General features: G+C 39.2%; 1 protein-coding gene across 2 annotated transcripts; it reads left to right on the top strand.

Annotated features, from left to right (window-relative positions):
• Positions 1-555: 555 nt before the first annotated feature.
• Positions 556-16,392, top strand: chordc1a (cysteine and histidine-rich domain (CHORD) containing 1a). 2 transcript variants are annotated; one of them, XM_048598038.1, is made up of 7 exons: positions 556-684; positions 1,056-1,114; positions 2,683-2,753; positions 3,753-3,858; positions 8,218-8,337; positions 11,455-11,517; positions 15,915-16,392. In XM_048598038.1, the coding sequence occupies exons 4-7, from the start codon at positions 3,754-3,756 to the stop codon at positions 16,071-16,073; spliced, it is 447 nt and encodes a 148-aa protein (XP_048453995.1). In that variant the 5' UTR covers positions 556-684; positions 1,056-1,114; positions 2,683-2,753; position 3,753; the 3' UTR covers positions 16,074-16,392. The 2 variants fall into 2 exon arrangements, with proteins under 2 accessions (XP_048453995.1, XP_048453994.1); XM_048598037.1 differs by having other exon boundaries at positions 643-684; positions 2,683-2,712.
• Positions 16,393-18,005: the final 1,613 nt, after the last annotated feature.

The raw sequence follows: 18,005 nt of genomic DNA, 5'->3' as shown, positions 1-18,005 counted from the left end.
GCTGCTTGGCCTGCTGTGTTCATCCAGCCCTGCACCTTGTTGTCTTGCATATGGTATGGAGTTCATATTTCTGATCTGTAAAACAGAGTCAGTAGACTTTATGAATGAGAGCTAAGCTAATTTAATAACTTAAACCACCTTAAAGTAGCCTTATTTCTACCTGGCTAGATTTTGCTCATCCTTAATCTGTATCTGTAATGGATTATTCAGTTATCCCACTTTTAAAATGAAAACATCCACATACTTTCCATGTATCTTTGTGATAACTGTCTCTTTTGATCTTGATCTCTCAATCCATATCAGGATCTGGCTATAAAATATGAGAACTGGAGATTGTTATAATTACCTTTTTGACTTGAGTTTGAAACTCTAGGATGAACCTGTTACATCTTGACAGGTTAATATCTTAATGTCCTCAGTGTTGCACTTACATTTGGGTAAGTTTGCTATGGGTGTTTTTTTTTTTTTGGAAAAAGGTAAATATGGAGGCAGGTGAACCAAATCTATTTTTAAAAGAAAAAATAAAACGTACGTATGTAACAACCCAAAAAATGATTTGAATTTTCTTTTTTCCTAATAGCCCAGATGCCCCTTTAGTAAGATTGGAACAAAAGGTTTCTTTGTCATTGAAGCAAGCCCTAGAAAAACTCAAGTTAACTACTGACAACGGACCTAGCAAGGAAGGTGAATAGTTTTGGACATTCAAGCTGCAGTACTTAGTTTGAAGATGTTCTTAACGCTCTTGTTTTTAATTGTATTGTGGATAGTTAAAGGTTTTTAGTTGTGATTATTGCTGATAAAGATCTTTAGAAAAGGAAGTTAATTCAAGTTTATTTGTTACATAAAATGTTTCTTGCTGGCAACATTGACATATAAACTGGTTCTTATTTTTAATTTATAATTCATTGTCTGTTGTTGACGTGAAAAAATGAGTAGTTGCATTTTTGAAAACCACAGCCTGGAAATGCCGAGGTGAATTTAAAAATTTACAACTTTCTTCACCTGCTTCCTGATATTGTATAGTCTTTTTTTAGAAAATGTTCTGTCTTTTACAGAAGAGGATAGTAATGAAGTAAAGGTTGGGACCACATGTAAAAATGCAGGTTGTAACAAGGTAAGCAGTTGGGGGGATAAAAACTAAGCCTTGCTGTTATAACTTAGCCTTTTATCACAAGAAAAGAAAGTATGATCAAGAAAGTGTGTTTGAAAATAATAAAATGAGACTAGGACCCTGTTAAATTAGTAATAAAGCAGCTAAATTTCGTAAATAGGTCTATGTATTTTGTCTCTACTTATGATAAGTGCTAATTCTCGAAAGGAATTTACTACTTCCTCAAATGCAGGCAATAACTAAAGCTGATCTGATTTCCTGTCAGTTGCTTAGCCTACTTTGGTATTGCAAATGGGCATCAGGAAATGAGATGTACTGTTGGAGGAAAGAAAATAATTGAGTATGATGTGCAAGTATAATTCGGTCTTCAAAATCATGCACTCATAAATGCTTTGGGAATTGTTTAGAAAGTATCTTCTAGAGAGTCAAAACTGATTTGTTACAGTATTGGTTTCGGTGGGAGGACCCAATCAGTATAGCAAGTTTAATTGGGTTCTCTCTATTATAGAAATTTATAAAACCAAATAGAAAGTGTACACTGACATTAAGCTTTCTTATTATGGACTTCAGGAATGATTCAGTTCTGGTAGAGAGTCACTTTTTTGTTTTAAATCTGCAAGATCAACTGTAGAAATCAAAGTATGTCCTGTAGTTCTTTTGTGAAATAAAAGACACTGTTTGTTTTGAATCTTGACATTGGGGATTTTCTGAAAGAAAATAGTAGGCTGTTTGACCTTTGGGCAGAAATTCAGGGAATTTAAAATGCTTGATGCTGAGAAATGCTGCATATGTTTGAAAGCCATATGTAGATAATTTATTAGAGCAGCAAGCCTTTTGTTCTGTCTTCTTGAATCAAGCAAGATTTTCCACTAAATTAACTTGTTTAAAATTGGTAAATGCACAACAGACAAGTGAAAATAAAATTGTTCCATTCCTTAAACCATATGAAGGAATAATACTCTGGCTGAAATATTATAGTTGAGCTCGTTGCACTCTAATGGAGGAACGTGTCTTTCACAAATGACTATAGTGAGAAAAGCTTTACTTTTTCATTCTATATTTATTGATGATGGGGAGGAGGAGAAAACTATTGCTCATTAGCTTTAATTTTACCTAATGTATACATTATTTCTCAGTTTTATAGGGAGAATATATTTAACATGGAGCTGTCTGCAAATACTTTCAATCCACTTGTTTTTACACTGTCAAGATATTTTTATTAAAGAGAACAATTTCTTTTACTGTAGTAATTTAGCAGAAGACTTCGATGAATTTGTAATAACATTGTTCCAGCCTAAAGGCAGTGTCTGTTTTACATTTTTATTAAGGCATATTGCTTTTGGAATATCTTTGAACAAGATAACAAATGTGATTTTGAATTGTCACACTCATCTACAAATTGATGTATTGTTAGTTTGCTGTTTAGTCTTTGTTATTGGAAAACCGGATGTTCTAATAGTCAAAACTGATGCGAAAGAATAAGAAATCGAATACGTTGAGTGATTTTACTAATCCAATTTACAGTCTTTTCTGATTTATTTTTAAATTTTGCCCTTGTACACCTATTGAAGACGTTTCTAGATGCAGGCAGCAATGAAGAGGTATGTGTTTATCACTCTGGAGTGCCCATTTTCCATGAAGGGTATGTATGGTTTATCTTCGCTGTGTTCCAAGATAATAATACTGTAGGGGCTATAATTTTTCTCCTTTGACTGATGATAGGAACACAAAATATATAAAATTTTCTGGGGTAGCATAAAGCTTATGCTGTTCCAGGACAGAAACCTCATTTGAAGCCAGGAATTTACATTTTTGGGGGTGATTTTGCTTTGTCATAAATACTGAGGTATGCTGTGCAACCTAGGACACAGCAATGAGGAGCTACAATGTGTCCAGCAATGCTCTCCTGCATCTCTCTCAGCTAGGTAAATGTGTGTTTTTGTTTTACTTTTTCTTTTTATTTGTTAAATAGATATTTGTCTATCTTTCTGTCTATTTCAGTGAGTTTCATTTTTATTTTACATTTGTTACATCAATCATATTCCACTGTAACGTACACGAACTCATTTGTAGAGCTGATGGATAATAAATGCTGGGCTTACCAGCAATGCAAACATCCTGCTCAAATGAATACATTTTAAATAAACATTGTAATACTCACACTAAAATAGCCAGTGAATACACGCTTCATTCAGAAGATACAGATGGCTTTGTGAGCTGGTGGAATAAGTGCTCAAGATTTAAATGAGTAAAAACTATATGGATGTTAAGGATCTTGTGCAAATCCACTAGAAAACACTGCTCGCTGGCATTTTGTAATGACCGGGGTTAGTTAGCTCCGTTGGATAGGCAGCTGGTTTGCGATGTAGAATGCCGCCAACAGCTTGGGTTCAGTTCTGTACTGGCAGAGGTTGCCATGAAGGTTCTTCCTTCTCTACCTCACCCTTCACCTGAGGTATGGTGATCCATAGCTTAAACTCACTACCAGCTGTCGGTTTCCAATGAGCGAGTAGCCCAGTGCAACTGGAAAATTCACACTGTATGTAATTGTATTAAAGCTTAACATTCTTGATAGAAATTGTGCTTCCAGTATGCAATTAATTATTTTAAATGTTTGCATTCAACTTTTTTTTTTCTCCAGGATGAAATATTGGAGCTGCTGTAAGAGAAAAACTTCTGATTTCAATTCTTTCATGTCCCAAGGGGGCTGTACACAAGGCAAGCACATGTGGACCAAAGCAACTGCAGTAGGTCTAACAGTCTGTGTTTCTCTTTGTATCATTTAGAAGTATTTCCTTATCCAATACTATCATTTGCAATATCTGTAAAAGCAAAATATATTAAGATTTCCTCATCATCACAGTATGAGACTGATGAGGATGGCAAGGGCACAGAATGTCCTCTGGCTGAAGGACTTCAATGTCTATTACAAACAGTGACTCAGCCTGGTAGTTGTGGCTCTACTAGGTGTGTTTTAATGGTAACAGCTGCTTGACTGGGCATGCAGCAGTTGCAGAGGGAACTAACAAGAGAAAAAAATGTACTTGACCTCATCCTCATCCAGATTACCTATAAGAGATGCATATGACCATAACCATATTGGTAAGAATGGCCATCACATAGTCCTTGTAGAGACCAACTCCCACCTTCACATTGAGGAAATGGCACTACTACTGTGCTGAATGGGATAAATTTTGAACAGATCCAGCAATTCAAGACAAGTGCTGTGGACCAGCAGAATCAGCAAAAATTGTATTCAACCAGGAGCAGCAACAGGCATTCCTGATAAAGTATCAACCTGGAGAAGCTACGCGCAGGAATACTTCCTTGCAAAGCAGCACATAATGGCCTGAGTTAAGTGATTTCCGGAATCATTGGATGAGATCTGGGTTCTGTCACATATAATTATGAATAGTGCTACTCGCTGGAGAAGGAGTTTCCATAAATATCCACATCTGCCATGATGGGGAGCCCAGCACATATTGCAAAACATGAGGTTGAAGCATTCGCTAGAATCTGCAGCCAGAAGTGCCAAGTAGCCAGTCCAGTGTGGTTCCGTTGTTTACTGGAACTTCAGAGGCTGAGGGGTGACCTTTTAGAGGTTTATAAAATCATGAGGGGCTTGGATAGGGTGAATACCTGAGGTCTTTTACCTAGGGGGTGGGGTGTCCAAAACTAGAGGGCATAGATTTAAGATGAGAGGGGAAAGATTTTGAGAAGAACCTGAGTGGTAACTTTTTCATGCAGAGGGTGGTGCATGTACAGAACGAACTGCCAGGTGGGTACAATTACAAAATCTAAAAAGCATCTGATTGGTTATATGAAGAAGGAGGGTTTAGAGGGATATGGGTCAAATGGAGATATCTGATCGGCACAGACGAGTTGGACCAAAGGGTCTATGCCTGTTCTCTATGACTCTGACTGTATGAAATGCCAAATAATTATAGGCCAGCTAGTCTTACTTCGGTGGGGGCACACTGAGGATCAGATAAACTCATCTTAGGCATTGACTAGATAGGTGTAGTCAGCATGCCTTACAAACTTGAATTCTTTAAAGAAGTGACCGGACAATTGATGAGGCTAGTGCAATGAATATTGCCTATATGGATTTCAGTAAGGCATTTGACAAGGTTCCATATGTTGACTGATCAAGAAAGTAAAAGCCCATGAGATACAGGATAATGTGTCAAATTAGATCCAAAGTCGGCTTAGTAACACGAAACAAAGGGCAATGGCCCTCGTCTGTCCTTGCAAATGGGAAACTGTTTTAAGTGGTGTTCCACGGGGTTCTGTTGGGACTCCTGTTTGTTTTAAACATTCCCGGTTTGGACTTGAACTTGGATGCAATTGGGGAAATTTGCCCATGACACACAATTAGTTATGTAGAGGATAGTGAGAGGGTAGGCATAAGCTCCAAAATGGTATAGATGGTTTGGTGGAGTGGGTAGGAAAATGGGAGCTGGAGCTCATTTCTGCTAAGTGTGAGGTAATGCATTTAGGGAGGTCAACAGTAAAAATGAATACACAATAAACAGGAATATACTGAGAGAGGTAGACGAAGTGAGAGATCTTGGTGTGCAAGTTGCGCAGGTCCCTAAAGATAAAGTTGTAAAGAACACATATGGAATGCTGCCTTTCATTGGCAGAAACATAGAATACAAAAGTAGCGATATAATGATGAAATTGCATAAGACACTGGTGAGGCCATAACTGGAGTATTGTTGCAGTGCTGGTGACCACATTACAGGAAGGAGTCTGGAGAGTGTGCAGAGAGGATTTACTAGAATGTTGCCAGGGCTGGAGAATTGTAGCTAAGAGGATAGGTTGGAATTGTTCTTGGAATAGAGAAGGCTGAGGGGGCAACATGATTGAGGGGTTTAAAATCATGAGGGGTAGAGATAGACTAGATAGATAGAACATATTTCCCTTGGCAGAGATTTCAAAAACCAGTGGCCATAGATTTGTGCTAAGTGGCAGATGGATTAAATGGGACATGAGGAAAAATACTCGGAGGGCGATGGACGTCTGAAATTTGCTGCCCGAGTTGGTTCATGGAGGCTGAGATCCTAAACTCTCTTTCTTTTTTTCTTTTTACCTGGAACTGCACCTTAAGTGCTGTAAGCTGCAGGCTATGTGCTGCATGCAGGAAAATGAGTTGAGAAAAGGCATCTGGTGTCTTTGAGTCAGCATGGACAGGATGGGATGAAGGGCCCCTTTCTGTGCTGCATTGTCTTTATGGTTCTATCCCAGCCATAACATCACCACCTAATATCAAGAAGGCACTAGGTGCTGCAAAGGCTATGGGCCCTGATACCATTCCAGCAGTACTTCCAAAGACATGGGCTTATGAAGTAGCCACATCCTTAGCTAAGTTGTTCCAGTATAGTTTCAACACTGGCATCAACCCAACAATGTGAAAAATTATTTAGCATGCCCTGTCCACAAAAGGCAAAACAAATCCAACCCAGCCAATTACAACCCCATGAGTTTACATTCACTAATCAGCAAAGTGATAGAAGGTACCATTAGCAGTGCCGTCATATGACACTTGCTTAACAATTACCTGCTCTCACTGACTTTCGGCATGTTCTCTGTCAGGACACCTGGCTTCGGACCTTGTTACAGCCTTTAACCAAACATGGACAAAAGGGCTGAACTCCAGAGAAGAAATGAGAGTGACTCCCCTTTACATCAAGTCAGTATTTGACTGAGTATAGACTCAAAAATCCTTAGCAAAATTAAAGTCATGGAGGATCAGGGAAAATCTCCGCTGGTTAGTCATATCTAGCACAAAGCAAGATGGATGTGGTTGTTGGAATTCTGTAACATTATAACCTAGGAGTACAAGAGCAGCAAATCCATGAGAACATTGCCACGTACAAAATTACTCTTCAAGTTACACGGCATCATCATTCCTTCACTGTGGCTTAGTGAAAATCTAGAACTCCTAACAGTGCTGTGGGTGTGTACGATCCCCCACCCCCCCACAACCCCATGGCCGTAGCAGGTCAAGAAGACTGCTCACCAGCATCTAAAGTGCGGTTAGGGTTTGGCAAAAAACAATGGCCTAGCCAACGACCCCACATCCCAGAAAAAAATACTGGAAAAAATCCTTTCAGCAATTGAGAACTAATGCAGAGACACTCTGCTCCAGGAAACTAGACTACTGGCTAGGCATTCTGGATATTCATCCAATAGCATAGTTCCTAGTTTTAGATGCCATTGAACAGTCATGTCATGTTCTGTATTGTTTCTTTAGTAAACTTGCTCTGAGTCCCTGTTGATGACATTACCTCACAGAGCTGACTAGCCAGGTAGGAGCTTGACTAGTAAGCATGAAACAGCTTAGAAAGCTGACATGCTTTTTTTTGAAGTAAGACAGGTATCTATGCTCATCACAAAAGACAGGAGTTTTTTTTTAAATTTTGTGGATTGTTTTAAACCAACACTGAACAGGGTCTTGTAGTCGAACATCATGTAGCCTTTATTTTACGCTGAGAAATCAGTCTCCACTGGTAAACCAGGAGATTTCTCGAACAATACAGAGTTTAAAACAGTTTATGTACTGTTATAATTGTCTTGCACTATCACTGTGCTGCCTCCAGTAGGAATGATCAGATTAAGGAGTTCTGAAATTAAGGACAACAGTGACACAGGACAACTGCCATTGTGTGATCTAATTCAATGTCACAACTAAATGGCCAATGTTCATTCACTCTTGCCACTGAAAGAGACAAAAAATCTTTTACATAACAGATCAGCTTGACAGCCGGGGATACCTCACCTTGATGGAATGTATTTTCAGTGTGGAAATAACATTAGCACATTGTCTGTCTGGAACTGATTTGTAGGATCAAATGGATACTACGCACCACCTATTCAACTGGATGTCATCAGGAGATGTGCCTGAGATATTGTTTACTGGAACAAACCATATAACTCTCTCTTCTGCAATGAAGTTGCTTTGTTTCCTGTGTACTTCGTAAGCTTGGCATTCAAGAATCTTTTTAATCCCATAATTGCTAGTTGTTGTTTGACTCAAAAGCCCCACTTCAGGATTGTAAAATGAAGTTAGCAGATTCATTATATGGCTTCTATTTTTGCAGGCCAATCAAGTTGTACCATGCAGACATGATTGGCACCAAACTGGGGGACAAGTCATAATTACTGTTTATGCCAAAAACTCTGACCCAGAGCTGAGTTATGTTGAAGCAAACAGCTCAGTGGTAAGTATAACTCTCTCTATATTATAGCTTTTACAATAATTTGATTTAAGTAAAGACAGAATGAAATTGGAGTTCGCCTAACTTTTAAAACTGCAATCTTTACACTGTTGTATTTCACAAAAAATCTTAGATACCGATATATTGATCCAGGTCGCTGAACTCAAAAGTTTCAATGACTGAAAATTCAGGTGTTTATGCAGTTAGTTTTAGTACTTGATATGTTCAATACCTGACCTGTCTCTGAAGTCAGTGCATAAGATATAATCTTCTCACAGCAACTGCCCTGTGCCATAATTAACTTGAAACAGCTGTCATTTAATTAAATTAGAATTAATGAAGAACATCCAAATTTCCTAATTTCAGTTTCTTTAATGCATTGCTTGACATTAGTTGTACATATCTTGTTTGCGTGTGGTATATGTTTTTTTAAATTTACTAGAAGTTGATTTGACTTATTGTTGTCACGTGTACCTAAGCTCAGTGAAAAGTGTTTTGTGTGCAGCACAAGCAGATCACAACATACAAAGATCATAGAGTAATTGGACAGAGTGAGGAATACAAAGTTATAGCTGCAGAGAAGGAACACAAAAAGCAAGGTCAATGTTAGATTTGAAATTTGAGATCTTCATTCAGAAGCCTAATAACAGCAGGGAAGAAGCTGTTTTTGAACCTGTTGGTACGTGTGTTTAAGCTTTTGTATTTTCTGTCTGACGGAGAGGTTGGAGGTGATTCTAAGCAGGGTGAGAGGGGTCTTTGATATTGGCTACCTTTCCGTGGCCATAAGAAATGTAGGTGGAGTCTACGGATGGAAGGCTTCCCTAGCGCAGCTCTTCAGTAGAAATCATCACAGCAGGACTTTTACACAGGTACTTATCAGGTCATGGACCACTTGCTTTCTGTCTCTGATCCATGCTGTGAGGTCTTGCAGTTGAAACATGAAGTAATTAACTTGGTGCATTTTCCTGTCCCTTGGTGCACTAAGAGAACCATAAAGGGTAATGAGCATCACTTTTCATTTCTATTCCCTTCCAATTCTGGGCTTTATTGTTTCTGAGCAGCAGAATAACTGAAGCTAGGGATGTAGAGAATGGAGAAATCATAGCAGCCTTCTGTGGAAAAAGAATGTTCCAGTATTATAATGGTAAATAAGTTGAGTTGGCACCAGGTTGCAAATTTAAACAGCATGCGTGCTTGAGTTATGCATCATCTGGTAAGTTTTCTACAGTTAAGAGTCAGGTATTGAACAATCTTGGCTTCCACCAAGATGCCCAGTCAGGTTATTTTTCAAAAATGCAGACATAGACAGTTTTGTGCAGTAATTAGACTTGTGTTCAGATTATTTAAATTGTTTTGGCTGATCTAGCTGTTAACCATTAGACTGGGTGGGGGCAGGGGAGTGGATAGCTAGTTGACTGGATGGCTGGTTTGTGATTCAGTGACGCCAACAGTGGAGGTTTAATTCCTGCACTATGAAAGTCCGACCTTCTCAACCTTGCCTGTCGCCTGATGCTGCTACTCTTGAGTTAAACTCACTACCAGTCAGCTCTATAATGAGAGCAGCCCTGTGGTAAGGTAGAACGATGGCAACTTTACCTTTGCTATCAGATAGAGAAACTTTGCCAGTAATTATTTAAAAAGTTCAATATGACATAGCACAGAAGACCATTCAGTCTTTCACGTCTGTGCTGACTCTTTGACAGAGCTGTTCAATTAGTCCCGTTCCCTTCTACTCTTCCCATAGCATCGCAAGTATTCAAATATCGCCTCTGATTCCTTTGGACTGTCAGCCTAAATCTGTTTCCTGTGGTTACTCACTACTTTGTCAATTGAATCACTTTTTTTTCTTATCATGCAGGCAGGTAGCAGGCGTATGGGGTATGTTTGTATCAGCTGAGAATTTTAAATGGGGCAAAAAAAAAATAGATTTTGTGGAGACGGATCTAAATTTAGTCGAATATAGATAAAAGTTTTTTCAATAAGATACTGATTCTCAGTATGTTAAGTCAATGACTGCATCATTGGTGAAATGAATCTATTACATGAGAACGGAGGTACTCATCAAAAGTACTGGGTGGGGGCGGTGGTTGGTTAATTCAGTTGGCTGGACGGCAGGTTTGATAAGTGTTTTTGCATCAGCTGAAATTACCACGAACGATCTGCCTCCTCAACCTCAGTCCTTGCCTGAGGCATGGTGACCCTCATGTTAAATTCACTGCTCGTCTCTCTGTAATGAAAGAGCAACCCTTTAGCTGCTGAGACTGTGGCAACTTTACCTTAATTTTAATGAGTAAAGGTAAGCAGATTCAGATTTTGGGTCTGTACAAATGAACCCAGTTAGCTGAGACGTTTGTTTTTCTATCTGTTAGGACATACCGTTTTAAGGAAAATGAACTTGGAAATACAGGAATTTGCATCTGTCAAACAGTTTTATATAAATATTTCATGTATGCTTGATCTTAGTAGTGTACATGCACTTGATGAAATTTGGTATGATGATTTTGTTCATCAGTAGCCTATTTTGGACTATCTATACATATGCACAGTAGACAGAGATAACTAGGTGTAGAGCTGGATGAACACAGCAGGCCAAGCAGCATCAGAGGAGCAGGAAAGCTGACATTTTGGGTCTCGCACTTTTTTTTTTTGAAGGTCTGTGTAAATGATCCTGTTGTGAAGCAAAATGCCTGATCCAACAGTGATCTGGAATTCAAATTTTGGAATCAAATTTTTCCACCACTTTCTGCATTGGTTCAAGTTATTTTATAATGTGTTATCAGCTGATAATCGCACAGCCTGTTCCTCCTTAAGCATGGTTCTTTGGTATTCTAAATGATTCAATAAGCACACTTGATTTACCTTTCAATTCAATTTCTGACCTAAGATTGTTTTGACAGATGAGCTGTACTGTTGCTAATATATATATGCTTTGACTGGTAGATGCAGCGTCTTGTTTATATAAACTCTCCAAGTCAATTTGGGATAACACTGAAGTTTCACTGCCAGAGTTGCATCACAGAGTAGCAGAAAGCATCACTGCATTCTAACTGACATTGTGTATATTCCAAAGTATTTTAATGCTGCAAATTAATTCTACTTTCTCTAAAAAATATATTACAGCTGAATATCCACATTTTATTTGAAAGGGAAAAGGAATTTGAACACACAGTGAACTTGTGGGGTGTAAGTATAGATTCTGCTATAAGATTGTCAGGTCCTATTAAGTGAATGCACTAAAATTGACTGTCAGAAATGCCTGTTTTCTGTGATTCAGTTGGGTATTAACTATAATTTTCTTTTTATAAGCATTAATTTCTTTAGAATTGGGATGGCAGCGCACTCAGTTGTGATTCAGTGCTTAATGTTGAAACAAGAGTAGGACTTGTCTCCTATTTATGAATGAAAAATCTACAGTCTGCTTAATTTATGTTAATACGTTCCTTGCTTTTTACCTTTACATTTGCTCATGGGATAAGTGCATTGCTGGCTCAATCAGCATTTACTGCCAGAGGGCAGTTAAGAGTCAACTGCATTGCTTTGAATCTGAAGTCACATGTGGCTAAATTAGAAAAGACAGCAGATTTTCTTCTCTAAAGGACATTAGTGATCTAATTTTGGATTTTACAACAATTAATAATGGCAATATGGACACTAGTTACAGATGCTTGATATTTCAGATTTTTATTGAATTCACAGTTCACAGTCATTACCCTGGCTTCCTGGATAGCTCGTCCACTGACCGCTACCATTGTCCCATCACCTTCCGATTGCTTACAATTCTTTAGTTTAAGCACTTGGATTATATAAATTTTATTCAAGTAAGAGTCTGTGTTATTAAGTGGATTGTTTTGATGGTCTCTTTTTTTTTTTTTTTTTTTCCTTATTTCTGTTTGGGTGTTATTTCCATTTGTCCTGAAATCTTGATTTGAACTACATTTCTAGCCCTGGTGCAATATAATGCAGGAGCAGGACCCAATAATTCAATCTAGAATATTAACCTGAGGAGTTCCTGGAATTAAGAAGGTGGACTACAAAAATCCTTTGTGCTATATATGATTTCAGTCAGAGAAGAATTTTCCCACTGTTAGCTATTTTTCAGTTTTGCTAGGGCTTGTTAATGCCACGATCAACCAAATGCTACCTTTATGTCGAGGGCAGTTATTCTTGTCTCACTCGTAGAGTTCAGCTCTTTTTTGTACATGTTGCCCGGCCTCAGTTTTTGCAATATCCAGTCTCTTTGACCATTTCTTGAGATCACCTTGGAGTGAATCGAAGTGCTGACGACTGATATCAATGATGTTGGAGACATAGGAAGGCTGAGATGAATCCACCTAGTATTTCTGTCTGTTTTTTGTACCAATAATGCTGGGCTGAGGATATTTGTGGAATCTCTTCCTCCAAAAGTAGTCCATTCATAACTGGATGCAGAGGACTTGCAAAGCTTCAATTTGTTGGTTGTGGAATTGCTTGGCTTTCTCTATTGCTTGCTACTTCTGTTCTTTAACATACAAGTAGTATTGTGTTGTAGCTTTAGGAATGCCTAGTGCTGCTCTTCGCATGCTTTGCTACAGTAGTCATCGATGATGGATGAATAAAGTTTGTCGCTACCACTGACTAATGGTTTCCCATTAATGCTAAGCATTGAGCTGCTCATTTATTCTGAGTCACCTCTGAAGCTGCCTGTGTTCTTATCTACATCAAGTCCTACATACGCATCACTCAAACCTCTTGCATCATGTTGTGCTGCATTATCATCATTCTAAATGGAATAGACTTTGAACACATCTAGCAATTCAAGACTGGGCATTCATGAGCTGCTGTGGGCCATCATTAGCAGCAGAATTGTACTCCAGCACAACTTGCAACATGGCCCAGTGTATACCTCTCCTCAACAGTTGTCAATAGTGGTGGACAAATAAACAACTCATTGGTAGAAGAAGCTCCACAAATATCCCCCTTCTCAATGATGGAAGAGCCCACCACTTAAGTGCAAAAGGTAAGGCTGATGCATTCAAGTGGATGATCCATCTTGACCTCTTCCAGTGGTTCCCAGCAGTACAGATATTAGTCTCTGGCCAATTCGATTCACTCCACGTGATATCAAGAAATGATTAGAGGTACTGGATATTGGAAAGGTGACGGGCCCCGACAACGTTCTGGCTATAGTACTGAAGACTTGTGCTTCAGAATTTGCCACTCCCCTAGCCTTGTACAGTTATGACTCTGGTATCTACCCAGCCAATTACCACCCTATTAATCTACTCTTGATCCTTAGTGAAACGATGGAAGGTGTCATTTAACAATGCTTTAAAACAGCACCTGCTCTGTGATGTCCAGTTTGGGTTCTGCCAGGGCCACTCAGCTCCTGACCTCATTGGAGCAAAGTGTAAACGTAGACAAAAGAGTTGAATTCCAGAAGTGAGGTAAGAGTGACAGCCCTTGCCACGAAGGCTGCATTCGAATAATTGTGATTTCAAGGAGCCCTAGCAAAACTGGAATCTCTGGGAGTCAGGGAAAACACCACTGGGTTGGATTCCTACTTGGCGTATAGGAAGATGGTTGTGATTGGAGGTCAGTCATCTCAGCTCCAGGACATCTGTTTAGGAGTTCTCCAGGGTATTATCCCAGGCCCAACCATCTTCAGCAGCTTCATCAATGATCTTGCCTCTATCATAAAGTTAGAAGTAGGAATGTTTGCACAATCTTCAGCACCATTCACAACTCCTGTGACACTGAAGCAGTCCATATTCAAATGCAACAAGATCTGGACACCATTCAGGCTGGTACTGACAAGTGGAAAGTAACATTTGTGCTACACAAATGCCAGGCAAATGACCATGTCCAATAGAGACAATCTCTTACCATCACTGAACTCCCCACTGTCAACATTCTTTGATTTACCACTGCCCAGAAACTCAAATGGACTTAACACAATAAACACAGCAACTACAAGAGCAGGTCAGAGGCTAGGAATGTAGCAGCAAGCAGCTCACGTCCTGACTCCCCTGAGCCTGTCCATCATCTACAAGGCACAAGTCAAGAGTGCAATGGAATACTCCCCACTTGTCTGGATGGTGCAGCTCCAACAACACTAATGAAGCCTGACACCATTCAGGACAAAGCCTCCTGCTTGATTGGCACGACGTCAACAAGCATCCACTCCCTCCACAACCAATGCTCAGTAACAGCAGTGTGTACTGTGTACAAGATGCACTGCAGAAATTCGCCAAAGATCTTCAGACAGCTTCCAAACCCATGGCTACTTCTATGTAGAAGGTCTGCCTACTATAAGAAAGATGTTGTTAAACTTTGAAAGGGTTCAGAAAAGATTTACAAGGATGTTGCTGGAATTGAAGGGTTTGCGCTATAGGGCAGGGCTGAATAGGCTGGGACTTTGTTCTCCAAAGTGTCGAAATCTGAGGGGTGACCTTTTATAGAGGCTTATAAAATCATAAGGGGCATGGATAGGGGTAAAGATGGGCCTACCCTCAGGGTAGGGGAGTCCAAAACTAAAGAGCGTAGGTTTAAGATGAGAGGAGGAAAGATTTTAAAAGGGACTTGCGCGGCAACCTTTTCACAAAGTGGGTGGTGCGTGTATAGAATGAGCTGCCAGAGGAAGTGGTAGAGGCAGATACAATTATATCACTTAAAAGACATCTGAATGGGTACATGAATAGGAAGCATTTAGATGGATATGGGCCAAGTGCTGATGTATGGGTCTGGAGCAGTTTAGGATGTTTGGTTGACATGGAACAGTTGGACTGAAGAGTCTGTTTCCATGCTGTATAACTCTGACTCTGTGACTATGACAAGAGCAGCAAGCACATGGAAACACCACCTGCAATTTCCCCTCCACTCCACTTACCATCCTGACTTGGAAATACATTGTGTATCAACCTACAGCATGTGGACTGCAGTGATTCAAGAAGGCAGCTCACCATCACTTTCTTAAGGGCGAGTAGGGAGGAGTATTGGGCATTTCCAAACATTAAGTGCATGATTATAAATACAACTTGTTTTCCACTTCAACAAAATTAAATTCTGTCATTGCCATATGTAGATTTGCTTCCTTTTTCCTTTCTAACAAACTCTGATTTTGGTTTGTTTAGTGCTCAGTAATATTAAGGGCGGCACGGTGGCTCAGTGGTTAGCACTGCTGCCTCACAGCACCAGGGTCCTGGGTTCAATTCCACCCTTGGGCAACTGTCTGCGTGGAGTTTGCACATTCTTCCCGTGTCTGTGTGCTTCCTCTGGGTGCTCCGGTTTCCTCCCAAAGTCCAAAGATGTGCAGGCTAAGTGGATTGGCCATGCTAAATTAGCTGTAGTGTTCAGGGATGTGTACGTTAGGGGATGGATCTGAGTGGGATGCTCTGAGGATCAATGTGGACTTGTTGGGCCGAAGGGCCTGTTTCCACACTGTAAGGATTCTATGATGATTTAAAATTTATAATGTGCGCGATTTGTTCTGTCCTCAGCATGCTGTTTATTATGCTTGTTTAAAATTCTGTGAAATTCATTCTTTTTAAATTAGAAAAAGCAGTGAAGTAATTTCTTCTTTTTAATCTCTCTCCTTTCTAAAGGTCATTGATGTTAGTAAAAGTCAAATGAGTATGACACCTGCCAAAATTGAGATTACTATGAAGAAAGCTGAACCAATATTATGGGCTCGGCTTGAACTACCTCCACCACAGCCTGAGAAAAACGAACCTGCACCAGATTCAAATGATGAAGATGATTGAAAGAAGCTGGGACCAACTTAGAAAAGTGAAGTAGGTGGTGGGAGAAAGTAGATAGCAACATTTGCTGTTGAAATTGATTTTAATCGTGTAATGTGTCTACATTCTGTATTCCCATTTTGCAAACAATTTTCATAGAATAACTGCTGACTGTATGCAAAGCTATTTATGAACAACTGTACTACACTTTGTCTTAAGCTGTATAGATTTGTTCATGTAACATATGAACTGTAATATCCAGTACATTGATTTAAAATCCAGAAGCAACACAGCATTCTCACAATTTGATTGAATTTAAATAAAGATCACTTAACTAATAGAATTCTGTTTCCATGGCCTTGATAAATATCGCATTTTATTTGCGTGTCTTGAAAGTAAGCCAGATAAGTAATGCAGTGAAACCACCTGTATAATTTTATACAAACAAAAAATGCTGGTGCTACTCTGTGTGCTAGCATCTGTGGAAAGAGAAACAGTTAACATTTTGTGTCCAGTATGACTTTTTTCATCAGAACTGAAAGGTCTTAGAAATTTTTTAGAGGCAGAATCCCGGTGCGAAAGTCAAGGGGATTGTTAATGGTGGGAAAAGAGAAATGGAGATGTAAAATAGAATAAATTAAATTGGGAGAGAAGGAGTGCCCTCCAAGCAAAGAGCAAAGTAAAACAAAAATAAGACCAGGCTGTGGGGAGGGTGTGTGAGAAAAAAGGAAAATGGATAATAGACATCATGCAATCGGCTCTGAAGTTATTGAATTCAATATTGAAACAGAGGCTGCAAAGTCCCTAAGTGGAAGATGAGGTGTTGTTCCTCATGCTTGCAATGTGCTGTGTTGGAACTTTGCAGCAGGCCCAGGACAGAAATGTTACAATCGGGATGGTGTGTTGAAATGGTAAGCAACTGTATAATTTTATTTTGATTTAGGTATAAACTTTCTCATTTCTTGTATTTCAGTAGATGTTTTGGGGGTATGGGGTGATGCCAGCATATTAGAAGTGAAAACCTCCATTTTAGCTGCATGTATTTATATTCCATCCTGCTGGTATAGCTTAGATATGGTATTGTCTTCAAGTTGTGTGAGAGGATTTTCTACTGTTTTCCCTTTTCAGTTACGTAGTTTCTTAATCTTGAGAAAGATGATGGTATGTCTAGATTAAATTGTGTACAATATGATACCTCAATCAAATCTATTTGCGAGGCTCAGTAATTCATTTAGAGATGTAGACTAACAGCAAGAGTAGGCCACTCAGACTTTCAAGCCTGACTGGCCATTCAATAAGTTTGTAAATGGTCCGATTTCGATTTCAACTTCAACTCCACAATCCTTCTGATCCCTGATGACTTTTCATCTCCTTGCTAATCAAGCTTGTATTTCGCTCTGCCTTAAAAATATTCAAACGTTTTGGCTCTGCCTTTTCAGGAAGAGTTCTAAAGACCCCCAACTCTGTGCAAATGAAACATTGTTCTCAACTCTGTTCTAAACAGATGATTTCTCATTTTTTAAAAAATGTGTAGTTTTAGATTCTTGCACAAGAAGAAACATCCATTCCACATTCACTCTGTCAAGTATCCTCAGGATCTTGTATGTTTCTATTGTCACGTAATTTTTTTTTTTCTATCTATATGGTAGTTGATTTTTTTTTCTACACCTCTGCATCTGTAACATTGTTTTGCACTCCATTCTGTTATCTTGATGCACTTTGCACACAATCTGTGTGCATAGCGCACAAAACAACACTTCACTGTATTTCTGTACGTGTGACAACAATAAATCAAACTCCAACAAACGGGTACAAGCCTGGCCAGCCTTTCCTCAAGACCACCTGCCTACTTGAGGTATTGGCCGAGAAAAACTAATGAGCCACCTCATGAAATTTAATTCCTTCAATAAAGAGACCATTACAGTAGACAGTCTTGACATGGTGATACCAATGTCT

Source organism: Rhincodon typus, chromosome 6 (assembly GCF_021869965.1).
Source record: "Rhincodon typus isolate 14 chromosome 6, sRhiTyp1.1, whole genome shotgun sequence".
NCBI classification, from domain to species: domain Eukaryota; kingdom Metazoa; phylum Chordata; class Chondrichthyes; order Orectolobiformes; family Rhincodontidae; genus Rhincodon; species Rhincodon typus.
Note: the sequence above shows the minus strand (reverse complement) of the source record. Positions and strands in the feature narration are given on the sequence as shown.